The sequence below is a fragment of the Dermacentor andersoni genome, chromosome 3 (assembly GCF_023375885.2).
Source record: "Dermacentor andersoni chromosome 3, qqDerAnde1_hic_scaffold, whole genome shotgun sequence".
In the NCBI taxonomy this organism is placed as follows: Eukaryota; Metazoa; Arthropoda; class Arachnida; order Ixodida; family Ixodidae; genus Dermacentor; species Dermacentor andersoni.
Window position 1 is genome coordinate 238,470,439 of NC_092816.1, and position 16,289 is coordinate 238,486,727.

General features: G+C 47.1%; 1 protein-coding gene across 3 annotated transcripts in view; it reads right to left on the minus strand.

Moving 5' to 3' along the window:
• LOC140216674 (uncharacterized) overlaps nucleotides 1-16,289 on the minus strand; it is a 267,143-nt gene that overhangs the window by 133,942 nt on the left and 116,912 nt on the right. For all 3 annotated transcript variants that reach the window (XM_072287031.1, XM_072287030.1, XM_072287032.1), the window contains one exon: nucleotides 2,991-3,032. In XM_072287031.1, the coding sequence (XP_072143132.1) occupies nucleotides 2,991-3,032 (42 nt within the window). The remainder of the gene's footprint in view (nucleotides 1-2,990; nucleotides 3,033-16,289) is intronic.

Consider the following 16,289-nt stretch of genomic DNA (forward strand, 5'->3'; position numbering starts at 1 on the left):
CTGAGTTGAATGGAAAAAGAAAAAGCTAGCGTTGCATTCGCTCACCCAGTCAACGACATTTATGAAAGCCGCCGATGTCATCGCCGAATACAACAGCAAGGGGCGTCAGTCGGAGAATTTTTTTACGATACTTCGTAATCTTGACAGGCTTTGTGAGTGCAACATACCTGTAGTGAAAGAACACCTCGTTCGCGACCAGTTCATCGTGGGATTGTGGGACGAAAAGCTATTTGTCCAGTTGTGCTTATATACAAAACTTTCAGCGAAAGAGGGGTTGTGCCAAGCGCAGAAGCATGAGGAATCCGAGAAAGAGGGTCTCTTCGGAGCCAGGTTCTGCGAGATTGCAGCTTTCGACAGCTTAAATGCCAATGCGGCGCGACGCGAGAAGATAGCACTAAGCGCACTGTGACGCTGTAGCAAATCGGCGCAGCAAACTCAGTCAACCTTTTGTTAATGTGGCCACTATCTCCAGCCACGGTACGAATGCCCCGCTCGTAAGGCTAGATGCAACTTCTTTAAGAAGCAAGGTTGCTTCGCTGACCTCTGCAAGGCCAAAAAGCGGGAAGAGCTGTTGGTTTCTGTCGAACTTTACACGTTCAGTACGCACCGGGCAAGATACACTGACGTACGCGTGAATGGCCGCCTTGCACGGTTCAAAATATACTCACGAGTTGAAGTAAAGGTAGGATCTCCTTCTCTCCCAGGATCGCCAGCCGTGTGGCATGAAGTGGAAGCCGAGGTATCCGGTCCCGTAAATCTAAGGTTGCACGTGCTGGGAACTTTTACTGACTCTTTGCAGTGGCGGAAAACAGTGACTGTGCAGACAATGAATGTTGTCAAGACGACTTAGGCGTTGCTCACTTCTTGAACTCGATCGAGAGCTTTCCGTCAAACCTCGCGAAATATTTTGTGGACAGAGGAAAGTGCAAGAGGAATACCACATCCGCTTTTCTCGGATGTTAGTCCCTTTTTACTGAGTTTTCAAAGAAAATACCCCTCGCTCTGCTCGAGCACTTGAAGAAGGAACTGGATGACATGGAAACCCAACGGGTCCTACAAAAAGTCGACATGCCAACCAAGTGGTGTCCGGGCCTTTAGTAGCGCCGAAGCCACTGGGTTGGTACAGGCTCTGTATCGACTTGACGAAGCTTAACAAGGTCATCCTACGGGAATGCTACATTATGCCAACAATTGAAGAAATGTCAGGCCAGCTTGGTGCGCAACGATTCCTTTCCAAGGTCGATGCAAGATCCAGCTTCTACCAAATCAAACTAAGTCGTTATTGCGAAGAACTGACAACGTCCGCTACTCCTTTTGACCACTATTGCTACAGACGTATTCTTTTCGGCATCGCGACAGCGCCCGAATATTTTCAACGCTTTTCAACGCCCACCGCGCTCGACGTCAGCTGTGTTCGCCGATTGCTTGGAATAGCCAACCATGTGACCCGTTTCATTGCAAACATGTCTGACATCTCTTCACCATTCATTCACTCTTGAACAAGAACAACAGCTGGAATTATGGTTACAGCCAGGAACAAACTTTCACCCGCATCAAGTCGTTGCACAGCTCCAATACATGTGTAACAAAGTACCATCGACATTACCCTACTCTAGTTTAGGCGGATGCAAGCTCTCATGGCCTGGGAGCAGCCTTGCTCCAGGACAACCTTCTGGAATTTGACGTGCCTATTAGTTCCAGATCTCACACTCTCACAGAATGGTGCTTTAGTCAAACGGAAAAGAAGACTCGGGCGGTCACGCGGGCCGTGACTAAGTTCGACCAGTGTGTTCGTAGCCTAAGCTTCAGGGTCGAGCCAAATCATCTTCCGCTGGTAGCCCTCCTTTCGAGCAAGGACTTGGAATTCTTGCCCCTCCGAGTACAGCGAATGCGGATCAAGCTGATGCGCTATCAGTACGCTGTCAAATATGTACCTGGGAGACTTACCTACAGCCGCTATAATATCACGAGCGCCTTGCGACTCGCCAACCTGGAAAGCCGTTAACAGCTTGGAAATCTACATATGTGAGGTCCTCAAGGACCTACCTCTACTAGTAGTAAATTGATTAGACCATTGTCTTCCTCTTTATGCTCAAGGTAGAGAGTGTTCCTCAGTTGTGTCATTATGAGAGAGGCTCGTCACCCAAGAACAAAGTACTAATTCACATAGCACCGTACTGGAAAGAAAGAGACATACTGAGTGTGTACGATGGTTAGCGTTTGTTGCATCGCCGTATCGCCATATGCGTCTGTGAATCTTTTTATATTGACCCTGCCACAAGTATGTACTACGAATATCTTGCCATGTTGCTGCCTGTTGTTCATGGGGAGGTGGGACTAGTGAAGCTGCCGTTATGCAGCTTTTATCCTGCCATCCCTACCGCTTTGTATATATCAGTGTACTTATGTGGTAAAATAAACTTCTACTTCTTCTATCTGCTCAACGTCAGGCCTTCCTCGCACTGCTGCGCGAAGGGCATCAAGATGTACGCCACTGTCAAGAACGCGCTTGAGAGGGCGTTTGGTGGCGAAATTACAACCTGCATATTGAACATCTTGTGGTTCTACGTGCTGAGTGTGCGAGACTCGAGTTGTGCGTTGCGAGCCACTGATACAAACTCCCATACCGGAAAGGCCATGGCAGCGACTGGGAATCGACCTATTCCATTTCAAAGGACACGACTATGTCCTGATCGTCGATTACTACTCCAGATTCTCTGAAGTAGTCACACTGCGAACTATGTCATGTTTCGATATCATTACAGCTTCATATGTAACTCCGAAGCTATCAAGGAGTATCTGAGAATAATTTTTGTTGCTTATCGAGCGAACATTTAGATAAAAGCACTTTATTACGTTCTGTTTAAGCCACTTTTGAGAAACGGTGTTCTGTATGCCATGAGGCTGCAGTCCTCGAAGATATCGGGCACTACAGATTTATCGACCGGATTATGAGCTCTCAGTATCCAAAAAAGACCGTAGAAGCTTACCACCAAGGCGCCAGCGAGGTCATTCTTGAAGCAATCCAAGAACTGAAAGTAACAGTAGAAATTATTAAGTAATAAGAAAACTTGCTTTGTGGATATTGTTTAGGTATTGCTCGCTACAAAATTATTTCCTTCTTTTACTTTTGGGAGATTATCGTTTTATTTGGAGGCTGCAGGGATTCTAGCTCAATTTATTCTCCAGCTTATTCAGTCCAAGCGCCGATGAAAGTAATAAATAAGCGGCTTACGCTTAGTCTTTCTGATGTGGAAATGAGTTTGCGCGGCAAGCATCTTAATCCTGAAACAATGGCGTATCTAATCAGTATACATGAGTTTGAGTTTATTTCACCACACTCATTCATATTGTTTAGACAAGCACATAGAAAAATAAACTAAACTGCCGTGTTAAAGGTGGGAAAAGGCTGCGATTTAAGCCCAGCTAAACCGGCTTCACCTACCAGCAAAACCATTCGGCAGTATATCAGCATTCAACATGTCGTACCTGTTACGTTATAATTAGTTTTCCGTCTTTTTGGTTTAAACCAGATGAAGCCCAGCGACACCCACCGGTAAATTGCTTTGACAAGTCCTTTTTAACCTCAAAACGCCAATTTATTTCCCTTTTTTTTACAGGGACTGCCCGAAAAAAATACCCAAATCGACTTTTTCTAGCGGGAAAGGAGCACCAGCCGAATTTTAAAAGTTGAAAGACGCAAGTTCGAGGGTGGCCTGCTTTGACGATCACCGGGCTCTCCCTATCCACACCACCGTCAGCACAAAAATATTTTTTTTTTATCGGCAACGGCTTCCGATTCCATGGTGTGTCAGCGCCATGCATATGACATCATGTTAACGACGTCGTTACTGACTTTACCACTTTTAAGCGCCAATGTGGAAAGGACAATTTTTATTCTAAGAGTGATTAATAGCAAAGAACATGCGGCAATCAGTCTCATTAACCTCGTTGAGTATTCCCGTATCTACTGCAGCAATCTGTAATTCGCGCTGTACGATCACGCTTGCGTTGACCTACGGTAATTGTAAGTATTTCACCTGACTTCCAGCACTCTGGATGTCGTTTTTTTTTTGTGTGGTTGGTGTTCCTGCTTATAACGTGCGACCATTCAAAACACCAAAAATATCAGCACCTAATTACGAATAATTGAGAAGGAAAAAAAGAACCTTAAACGCCGAAAAACATCCGCCGTACTTCTTCAAAAATAAGGACAAAGAATGCATTATTACTATTATTATTATTATTATTATTATTATTATTATTATTAATAATAATAATATTATTAAATAATTAACATCACTGTCGTTTTAGCTCGAGGCGCCTTTTCATATTTTTCAACCTCACGGTTGAAAAGTAAATAGCTCAGACAGGCTAACGCGCGTTGCCTTTGTCGATCAGGTTCGACTGGTGTTCACTGATTGTTTCCGGGGCACCAGTGTTGATTTATGAGCAATTTTGTTCGCAAATACGCAGTTTTCAAGAAACCTGCACTCGATTTTTTTATGTAAACAGAGAAGAAATCACAACTGGCTTACTGTGGATATCATGAATGCAATCGCCTACCGAAACTTGCAGTGGAAACAGCTTAAGCGAACTCCAAGCAATGCTGAGCTTCGCGTTTGCTTTGGATTCGCAAGGAATAAAGTCATTGCTCTTATACGATCCGCTAAACGATGCTACTTTCAAGGTCAGTTTCAATTATCTGTTCGAAACCCGGTGAAGGCGTCGTCACTGATAAACCACCAATTCAAAGCTAGCCGACGTTTTCTCATGTGACCTTGAACACACAGCCACAATTTTCAATCAACATTTCGCACGCGTTTCGGAAGCAACTTCAACCGAGTCAGCTGGCCGCTCTGGAAAAGAAAAAAAATCATATCAGCTTCCGCGTCTTACCGACGACAACCTTTGACGCACTCGCAAGAATAGTTGCTGGGGTTAAGCGACATAAGCCCCTTGGTATAAAGGGTATATCGGTATCTTTGCTCCAACGAAACTTCAACGCGCTATCTGGTATTCTTCCTATCAGACTTAACAGATTCCTAGAGACAGCTACAGTGCCGGCGGAATTAAAAACCGCCATTGTAATGTCATTATTTAAAGGAGGAAAGAAAGGTATTGTGGAGAGTTACCGACCTATTTAGATCTTGCCTCTCATGTCACAAATAATAGAAAAAATTCTCTAAGAAACTATGACGTCTTATCATATATCATATCATAGTCATATCATATCATAGTCATATCGAGCGGTCAGTTTGGTTTTGTCGCGGGACGGGGCACCATTGGCTCTGCTCGAGGAATTTTCAGACGAAATAAACACAGCTTTAGAACAAAACATGTTTGCGTGTGCATTGTTTCTCGATACTTCTAAAGCATTCGATACTGTGAACGACGAACTCCTGCTTGAAAAACTATACCTGCTTGGTCTCAGGGGGCCATTTTGCCATCTCCGAAAGAAATCTATTTGTCCGCCCGCTCACAGGTGACATCTTTAGACAACCAGTTACTCATCAATAACAAACTACCTTTGGAAGGTGGAGTGCCTCAGGGCTTTATTTTGTCTCGTCTTATTTTTAACATATTTATAAAATATTTTTTCTTCAGCTGTCTCGAAGTGTACGATATTTCAGTATGCAGATGATACTGTCCTTTTAACTAAAGATATCTGTTACTCAAAAGCAGTTGCGTTACTTTAAGAGAGTGCGTACGATGCAATGACCTGGTTTGCTAACAACTGTTTGTCAAATAAACAAGGAAACAACACAAAGGGTACGTTTTAGAAATCCCCTTATTACACCTGTCACAAATTTACCGCAGTTTCTGCCCTGCCCTACTTGCCAATTGTGTCACTATGCCCCCGTAGAATATCTAAACTTCATTAAATACCTTGGTGTTTTCTTTGACAGTGACCTCTCATGGAATGAACACATGACATATATTTGCGGCAGGCTCAGAAGTGTTTCATCGCTGCTTTTTAACATTAAATCCATTGTTCCGACGCCTGTAAAAATCACTATCATGCACACCTTAGCATACAGTGTAACTTTATGGCATTACATTATTCGGGTGGTGCTCTTCTCGATGGAAATGTCGAATTGACAGAATTCTAAAAAAGTATGTTGAAGTTCATTGCGTGTAACTCTTCCTCGGCCGACAATGTGAACTTGTTTAAACGTCTGGGTCTTCCGTCATTTATTTATTTATTTATTTATTTATTTAGTACATACTGCAGACCTTTCGGTCCAAGCAGAGGGGCAATAGAACGTATACAAACAAAAGAGAACGAATTAAGAACAAACAAATACAAATTTATACGAATTTTAGTCACACTGTGTCTGTAAACTGTCGTTCCAGTCTGATACTGTTCTGGGAAAAAAAAGAAAATTTAAACGTGTCAGTTCGAGCATAATAGGGTGTTAGTGAATGCGGATGATGCTGTCTTGTTTGCCGTGTTATTGCAGGCGTTATATAAGTCGATGGTTTAATTTCAAGCCTGTTGTTGAGAAAAAGGGAAAGGAATTCAAGTCAGCAGCTTTCGGCGCGATTCAAGAGTAGGTATGGAGTTTTCTGTCATACTTTTAGAGGGAGAGTCCTGTCTTGCGAATTTATTAAATATAAACCTGACTGCCTTTCTTTGTATTTTTTCAAGACGCACGATATTTGATTTAGTGTAAGGAGCCCATGATATACATGCATACTCTAACTTTGGTCTAATAAATGTAAAATAACACAGTAATTTCACATTAGGAGGGGCATTTTTCAGTTTGTATCTTAGGAAACAGAGTTTGCGGAAAGCAGAAGAACAAATATCAATAATGTGCATGTTCCATGACAATGTGGAAGTCAAAGTAACACCTAAGTATTTGTAATTGGGAGTTTCACGCAGAGCTGAAGAACCTAGCGTATAAGAAAAAGTTAGTGGGCTTTTTTTACGAGTAACACGAAGAAATACGGATTTATCAGCGTTAATAAACATACCCCATTCATTACACCACTTTAATATGTTATTTAAATTCTTTTCGAGGACAGTCTGATCATTCTGACAAGTTATGTCACTGTACAAAATACAATCATCGGCAGACAGTCTAATTTACACACCAGGAGTTATTGTGTTAACAATGTCATTTATATAAATTAAAAACAGTAAAGGCCCCAAGACACTACCTTGGGGTACCCCTGATGTGACTGGGAGAGTGGCCGAGCTATGTTCACCTATTGTAACGTACTGAGTGCGTTTGCTCAGGTAAGCAATAATCCAGTTTATGAAAATGCCAGGTATGCCAAAAATTCTAAGCTTGAAGATTAATTTGTCGTGCGGAACCTTATCGAAGGCTTTTCTGAAATCTAAAAATATTACATCTATTTGGCCATTATTGTCTAGAGATAAAGCAAATGAATGAATCACTGATACCAATTGCGTTACAGTCGAATAACCCTTTCTGAAGCCATGCTGAAACTCCGTGAGCACATTGTTTTCAGCTAAGAATTCTTTTATATAGTTTGCCACGATGTGCTCCAAGAGCTTGCAGCATTGTGATGTCAGAGAAATGGGACGATAATTTTGTAATCTTAGGCGATCTCCTTTTTTAAATATTGGAACAACTCGGGCCACTCTCCATTCATCGGGCAGTTGTGCCGACAGCACAGACGCAGAAAAAATTCGTACAAGAAAGCTGGCAATAAGTTCAGGATAACGTTTTAGAAAGATGTTTGGGATTTCGTCAGGGCCACAAGAAGCTTTGGTTTTTAGGTTTACCAACATGTTGACAATTCCAGCATAAGAAATAAAATTTAAAACTTTGTTCACTCAAACGGTTGTCGTAAGACATTTTTGGAACCCTGATTTCAAACAGGAATATATTGCTCGCCGTGCACTGCGGAAAACATTGCGTTTATTAGTACCGCACTGCAACACAAGATTTGGTAAAGCTAGTAGGTATGCTTATATCCCAAGAATATTCAACGACCTAGTTGATCATATATTTACTGCAACTTCGAAACGAAACTTGGAAAAAATGTTGAAGGCACTGTAAGATATGTATAATACTACATTTCTCTTTTCTTGTTTTTTCTATTTCTTTTGTCACTGATTTCAGCTGAGTTTCTGTTTCATTTTTGTGTGATAAACTTCACGAGCTTTTCATTTCTGTACGTGTTGCCATTTTGACTTTGTTTGCCGACATGGTGGGCCAAGTCACGCAAGCTACTTCCTTGGCTTTGGCAGGCCTGCCTTCTGATGTACGATTATTGTAAGATGGCAACGACAACAACAATAATAATAATAATAATAATAATAACAATAATAATTATTATTATTATTATTATTATTAGAAATGCCGTAGCGCAAGCTTTGTGTGTGACATCTTGTGATATCTAACTATGCTCTGATATAGTGACGCCACACGACCCTCTGATGTCATAGGTTTTTCTGTATAAGAACAAGCCGTTCTTGGCAATAAAGTTAGTTGCCTTCCTGCGCCTGGACCGTTGTCGCTCTTCTGCGTTAGTTCATCTGGCGACGAGGATGGGATCACCGTGACCTGGCCTACTGGACACCATCAATGAAGATGCGGCGGCTCAACGAGGCCACGCTACTTCCAGAGGCGTCGCTACCATAGGCTAGCAAGAGATCCAGAATCCAAAGAAGTAACACCTTTACTTCTCCTACCAAGCCATGTCTCGGCTCGGCAGACTAGACAAGTACGACCCTAAGGTTCAGAAGTTCGAATCTTATGTCGAACGATATGAGCATTACGTCAGGGCAAACGAGATAGCGAAAGTGAAGAAACTCTGTTTTCTTGACAGTAATTGGTGCAGAAGCATAGGAAATTCTCAAAAACTTGGTTGTTCCATTGCTGCCAGGAGATAAGACCTTCGCGGAAGTAAAGGAGCTCTTGGAAAGCCACTACAGCCCGAAGACGTCTGTAATTGCAGAAAGGTGCAAATTCAACCGTCGAGTGCAACTTGACCACGAAAGTGTCGAAGACTTCGTAGTAGAGTTGAAGCACATAGCCCGCAAATGTAACTTCCATGGCCATTTCTCCTGGACGCTCTACGCGACAGATTGGTAGCTGGGATCCGAAGTGAAGAAACGCAGAAGGCGTTGTTCATGGCTGACGCACTCACGTTTGAAAGGGCATGCAAAATAGCTCTTGACAGCGAATTGGCCGCGAAACACACAGCCGCAATAAAAGCAGGAAGCCGCGCGGAAAGCATAAACGCAGTGGAAATGAAAACTAACGAGCATCAGCGCAGCGACCGTGACCAAGCGAAGGGTAAAAGCTCGGCGCGAACCAAGACCAAGAAACAAAAATGTTACCACTGTAGCAAGACACACGCGCCAGAACATTGCTGGTATAAAAACTACTCGTGCAAGCTATGTTCAAGAGTTGGACACCTTCCAAACATGTGTCGAACGACCAAAAGTGAGCTGAAGGCACATGCAGTAATGGAATCGTCAGACGAAGACGAGCACACTCTCTACAACTGCACCATCGACACATCTGTGAAGAACGGTTATGTGGTGACTGTAAACGTGGAGGGCCAGAAAGTCGCAATGCAGGTGGACACGGGGGCCGCAGTGACAGTTGTACCTGAAAGTGTGTACAAAGTCAAGTTTGCACATGTGCATTGTGAACCAACTCGTTTTGTTCTAAAGACGTACACAGGCGAGAAAATGGATGTTATAGGGCAATGCAATGTAACCGCGACCAATGAAGGGCAGAGTGCAGTTTTACCAATCGTTGTTGTGAAAAACCGCGAACGCGAGTTACCTGTATTGCTGGGAAGAGCCTGGCTTAACAAGCTTCGGCTGAATTGGAAATCGCTTTGCAGTGTGCGCAGCGAAGACACAGTAGATAAGATTCGCGCAAAGTTTCCAAACGTGTTTTCGCAATCGCTGGGTGCTATCAAGAACTTCGAGGCGCAAATTGTGTTGCAACCGGGTTGTACGCCGGTGTTTTGTAAAGCACGCCCGCTTCCTTTTTCTTTGCGCAAACAAGCAGAAAAACGCCTCGCTGAGCTCGAAAGCCAAGGCGTAATCACGCCTGTGAGTAGAAGCGATTGGGCAACTCCACTGGTTCTGGTCCCAAAGAAACAAGGTGATCAAATACGCCTTTGTGGTGATTGCAAAATCACTGTAAATCGGGTACTTAAAACAGACCACTACCCACTACCACAACGAGAGTCATTGTTCACAGCACTGTGTGGAGGCAAAGTATTTTGTGTCAGATTTGTCATCGGCATACCAACAAGTGGTACTGAGCCCAGAATCAAGACATATTCTGACGGTTAGCACGCACAAGGGGCTCTATCAGTATAACAGACTTTCTTATGGAATAGCCAGTGCCCCTGCTTTGTTCCAGTGTATGATGGATGAGGTTTTGCTTCGTATTCCGAATGTTGGTTGTTATATTGATGATGTCATAATTGCAGGCCAGGACGTGGACGATTGCCAAAAAACGCTCGAGCGGGTGCTAGGCAAGCTTTCGGAGCATAACATAACGTTAAAGCTGGAAAAATTTAAGTTTTTCCAAGATTCTGTCTCTTACCTTGGAGGAGGAGGAGGAGGAAGTAAACTTTATTGCCCTAGAAAGAGTAATTCAGCGGCCGGGCCGGATGTCTTCATCTTCTATTGGTTGATGCCGATCTCCGGCCTGCATGGTTGGCGCCCCTATTCCAGGGCACCACTGAGCGTGGCTGCTCGTCGGGCATGATCCACCAGCCTCCGTTGGAGGCTAGGGTCGCCGCTGGAGAGCACGCTCTCCCACTGCTCCACACTCGGATTTTCTATTTTGTGGAATGCCTTATTCGTATTGCACTCCCATGTGATGTGATAAAGTGTGGGTATTGCGCCACACCACGGGCATGTGTCCCTGTATTGACCTGGGAACATTTTGTATAGTTTATGTAAATTTGGGAAAGTTCCTGTCTGCAGCTTTCGCCAGTAAACTGCCTGTTCTTGAGTGAGTGTATTGTGAGGCGGGGGATATCTGATCCTCGTCCCTCTATGGTAATTTAGTATGTCAGAGTACGTTGGGATCACTGTCATGAAGTCCTCAGGATCTCTGTTTAGGTCCGCTCGGTTTGTATGCTCGCGAGCGATCCTATCTACCCTTTGGTTGCCCTCAATCTCAGTGTGCCCCGGTACCCAAAAGATGGTGTGTCTAATGCGTTTATTCTGTTGGCCAGCGCGGAGGAAGATTTGGAGCGCTTTTAGACCGATTCTGCCGTTAATGTAGTTTCGGCATGCTTCCTTGGAGTCTGTTAGAATTATAAGGGATCTATTTGTGCGGTAGCCCTCCACAGCTGCTAGAGCAACAGCCATTTCCTCTCCCTCGGTTACCGTACAATCCCGCGCCGACGCGCAAGCGATTGCCCTATAGTCCGAGCCTATTACTGCCGCGACGACTCTTTGTTCTTTTTCCCTTCTTTCTCGAGGATATACCGCGGCGTCCGTGTATACCGTGTTCGCCTTGGTTACTAGGTATTTTTCTACATACTTTGCCCTAGCGTTCCGCCTGGCTGTGTGTAAATTCGGGTCCATGTTTCTTGGCAGGGACCCTACCTTGATGGTACTGCGATACTCATCGGGTAGGTTTGCCGTTCTTTGTTCTTTCCTTTCAATTTCTTTATGCCCCAGTTTTTTTAGGAGCTCTCTGCCCGTGGTAGTCTGCTGGAGTCCGAGTAGCTGCGACCCTAATTGTGCTTGTTTGAGCTCCTCGAACGTGTTGTGGAGTCCGAGGGCCAGCAGCTTCTCTTTTAGGTATCTCGTTTTGGTTTCACCCTTTTCCCCGTTCTTTGGCATCGTACTTGTACTGTCGAAATTTACCCCCACTACAGTAATGTGCTTTGGGAACATACAGTTTTCAGAATAACTAAATAAATAAATGAGAACACTTAGCTATCTCAACTTGGACGAATGCGAAAGCATTGCGACGTCTAATTAATGAAAGCTGGTTTACGAAACGTAATCGATTTCTAATGGGCTGGTTTTCGCGTGGCCTTATATCATTTCGCACATCACGTGCCTCGGCCTAGTTCGCGTACTTGCGCGGACGTCCAAAGGAACCGGGCACAGCCACTGACTGAGAAGTCGAATTCGGAGGTTTGTCAATCGGAGCGCACTGAAATCATCCCACCGGCTGGCAGTGGGCCAGTGCCATTAGCGCCTCCGCAAAGGGGGGGGGGGCAGTATGGGAACGCTGGTATGGTGAGCGGCATTCGAGCCAGCTGTGGAAGAAGACGACGAGCGTGCGAGCAGAGGCACGAGTGCGTCTCTGTGAACACGTGACCTTTCATACAATCCCCGGCCACGCCATCGGATTTTCCACTTCATGAGCCATATAATGATTTCGTATAATAAAATACATGAAAAAGTGAACGCCCATCCACTACTGTGAAGAGGGGTGCAAGCGAAGCTCGGTGTCCACGGCTCTTCGTTGTCATAACGCCGTAGCTTCGCACTCCCTCACAGCGAGGTTGGCACGTGGACGACGAGCCCTTTCTCGAGCGAGCTCCCAGCGCCGTTCATGAAACGCCGCCTGTTCTTCGGCCGAACTCACGACGCGCCGCCCGCTACCGCTGCCGTTCCTTCAACGCAGCCTACTCTTCGGCAGAACGGATCAAACGCGTCACCCCATCTGAGTGCCGAGACTGAACTGGTGAGAAATGCTGGCGCGAGGGGAGAGAACACGTGATCACATCTTTTCCCCCTCCTCCTTCAAAGTATGGGGATGCCTTTGGTTGGCTCGCGCCTTGCGCTGCGTCTACTTCTTTATGCAGATGATGATTATGACAAAATGTATTAAGGAATGGCGCGAAGGCCTATAATGGGGAATAGGAAGAGGAGGGGGAGGCGTATTCAGAGCCGTCCTAGAAGCTGCGCGTCCTTGGCGAAAGCCAAGAGTGAGTGCAGAATCGCCCTGTCTGAATCCATCGAGCCAGTTGCCGGTCTAATCCACTCCTCGTAGGACGACATTCGCGCCGCCCTCAGGTGGTGGTCCCGCTGTTGAGCGTGTCGCTGGCACTCCTAAAACAGATGCGCTGCGGATGACCGCGTGGCCATGTCGCAGTCAGGGCACCTGTGTGGCGTCTGGAGCGCTTCTTGGTCCGCGGAGGCTGTGGGATGGCCGGGTTCCTGCGATGGAAGGGAGTTAGGAGATGGAGATGGAGGGCGTCTTTCCCGGCGTGGCCGGTACTGTCGCCACCGCTCCAGCACATCTGGTGTGAGGACGAAGCCGGAACAGAGCCTATGCAGCAGCACCTGCCCCGACCTGGGAAGACCCGCTGGAAGTGGGTCTGGTTCTGAGGGCACACTCGTACGGAGTTCCCTCTTGCGTCGGTTGGCTGCTGCTCTCAGAGCTCTGTCTGGGTCATACGGGGCTCCATTTGTCGTGTTGCTTGTACTGGTTGTGAGTGTTTCTGAAGGATCCCGGGAGACGACGCGGTTGGAAAGAAGGGCGCGCGCCGCCTTATGGGGTCTCTCATCTCCCTCGATGCCCTGGTGACCAGGGATCCAATGAAATCCTGCAGTGACCCCGTGGGCCTCCGCACACCTGAAGGCCTGCTTGACGAGGAGTACTTCCGATGATGCTGTGTGGCGCGACCTGCAGGCATGCAGCGCATACTGAGAGTCGGTGTATATATCGATGTGTTTTACTTCCGTGGTGCTTGAAACTATCTAATGCCCAGACTATTGCGCGGAGTTCAAGTTCAGTTGGGTCGCCAGCATCAGCAGTTGTAAAGGCAGAATGTGTCTCACAAGAACCCACTACGTGGTAGGCGACTGCTCCTTCGCTGGTGCGTGGGTCGAAAGCTGCGTCAGTGTACACTTGTTCATGGCTTGGCGGTGCGTCTGCCAATGTCTGCACATGACGCTCAGCGAATGCTGCCCGGCGGTGCGCATGTTGGGCGCCCATGTTTCGGGGCATTGGTGTAGTGTCGACGACAGCAATGTCATCCCACGGTGAGATGTCGGATGACAGTTGTGACAAAGTTGATATATCCTTTCCCATGTAGGCCAGTAGAGTCCTGCCTTGTCTGGTGTGCTTCAGGCGTTCCTCGTGTCCTGCCTTCGATGCTTCGATGGTTGCACGGAGGGTAGGCAACTTCGCATAGCGATGTAGCTCCTCGACACGTGTGTGTTTCGGGAGCCCTGTGATAACACGGAGAGCTGATCTGTGGAGTACCTCTAGCTGTGTCCAGTGCCGAGCAAGCAGGTCATAACAGCGCGCTCCGTATATCGCTCGGGATGTCAACAAAGCACTAACAAGCTTTCGGCATACGTCGGTACCAGCACCGCCCATGCGGAAACGGATTTGTTTTATGAGGTGCAGAGTGTTGTGCCATGTCCGACGAAGGTCTGCGAGCCACGCATCCGCTGTGCCTGTGCGGTCAATAGGCATCCCGAGAACACGCACTGATTTTCCCGCTCGCTGCAGCGTTTTGCCGGCGAGAGTGAGCGTGAGGGCTGCTTCGTCCTGCGTTGAACCTTGGATCACCACATAGGTTGTCTTCTCTGAAGATGGCCGCATGTCAGTTTGTGGCAGGTAGTGGTCAATAACGTCAAGTGCCGCCTGCAGGGTCTCCTGCTGCTCATCAATTGGTCGTGATGCAGTCCATAACGTGATGTCATCTGCGTAAATTGTGAAGCCCAGTTCGGAAATAGCCTCCAGTCGGTCAGCCAGGCCTATCATAGTCAAATTAAAGAGGAGGGGTGATAGTATGGAGCCTTGTGGGACTCCCACTATGTTTGGGTAAACTTTCCCGACGTCTCCGTCTACCCGTATAGAAAAAGTGCGATCTTGAAGGAAGGAACGCACAAAGTTGAGGGGGCGGCCCATGATTCCGTGCCTCTCAGCTGCCTCGATGATTTTCTCATGCGTCACAGTGTCAAAAGCTTTACGAAGGTCCGCCGCCACCAGGACGCTCGGGCGTCGCTTTGCGCGACCGACTGTCTTTCGACGCAGTGCACCCTCCCTCACAAGTAGGAGGCTGTCATGAGCACCAAGGTTTGGTCTAAACCCTGTCTGTGCTGGATGAAAGCGACCCTTTCTTTCTAGAAAGTGAGATATGTGTGTCAAGGCCATTCGCTCCGCCAGCTTACGCGTAGTAAGTGTGAGAGATACAGGGCGCATGTTCGACAGTACATCTGGCTGTTTGTTTGGTTTCGGTATGGGTGTGACTATCGAATGCTTCCATCCTGCCGGGATTTCACCGTTGATCCACACTTCATTAATCTCCTCGAGAAGTTGCTTTTTTGCGTATTCTTCCAGATTCCTCCGAGCCCCCTACGAAACGCCGTCATAGCCTGGCGCGCTGCGCGTGTTGATGGAAGAAAGTGCCTGTTCGAGCTCGAAGAGTGAGAATGGGGCCTGAATGCCCTCATCGGTCACTCGCGGCGTTTTCCGGTAAATGTCGACGTTCGGGGGCGTCGACGGTTGGGGAAAAAACGTGTTCGCGGCATCATCTTGAAGTTGGCTGACTGACTGGCTAGTTTTCAGCAAGACGTTTGAAATAGCGCTGCGTGTTTTACGCTGACCTGTCATAGCCTTGAACGTGTGCCACACCTTGTGGAGGCCAGTTCTTTCATTGAATGATGAGCAGTGCTGGCTGCAACGTTCCCTATACAAGCGCTTGACGTATCTTCTAGCGATGGCAGTGCGACGTCGAAGTCGCACACGGTCGCGATGTCGTCGGCCATTGGCTTCGTACGTCAACTGTGCTCGCTTGCGCGCACCCCAAAGGTTTAGCATATGTATGTCCGGCGCCGGAGCATCACCTCTCACCTCAGTCTCAGTAGTGGCCTTGCGCAGAGCGCGTGACGCCCGCTCCCGTACGGATGAAGTCTTGGGTTGCTCCGCAAATGCTCTTCTGTAGGCATCCCATCTGATCGTGCGCACAGTGCGCCCGGCCGTACGCTTTCGTCCCACGTTCAAAGTAATCCACAGTGGATAGTGGTCGCTGCCCCAGGCGTCCGGATCGCATCGCCAGTCTTTCACGTAGGCTGGTGTGGATAACGTCAGGTCTGGGGTCGTGGTACGTTGTCCACTATGCAGGGGGGCGCGGATGGGGTAGTCGGTGTCATTTGCGAGCACTAAGTCAGCTGACTCCGTGGCATCTGCGAGTGCCATTCCGCGGGGCGTGTGATAGTCATAGCACCACTGCGGATGCTTGGCGTTGAAATCGCCGCCTATCAGGAAGTCGTCGTTTGGGTAACGTCTCCGCAAAGCGCGAATACACGTGAATGAACCGCGTGTACGGGAGCTAACTTCAGGGCGCATGTA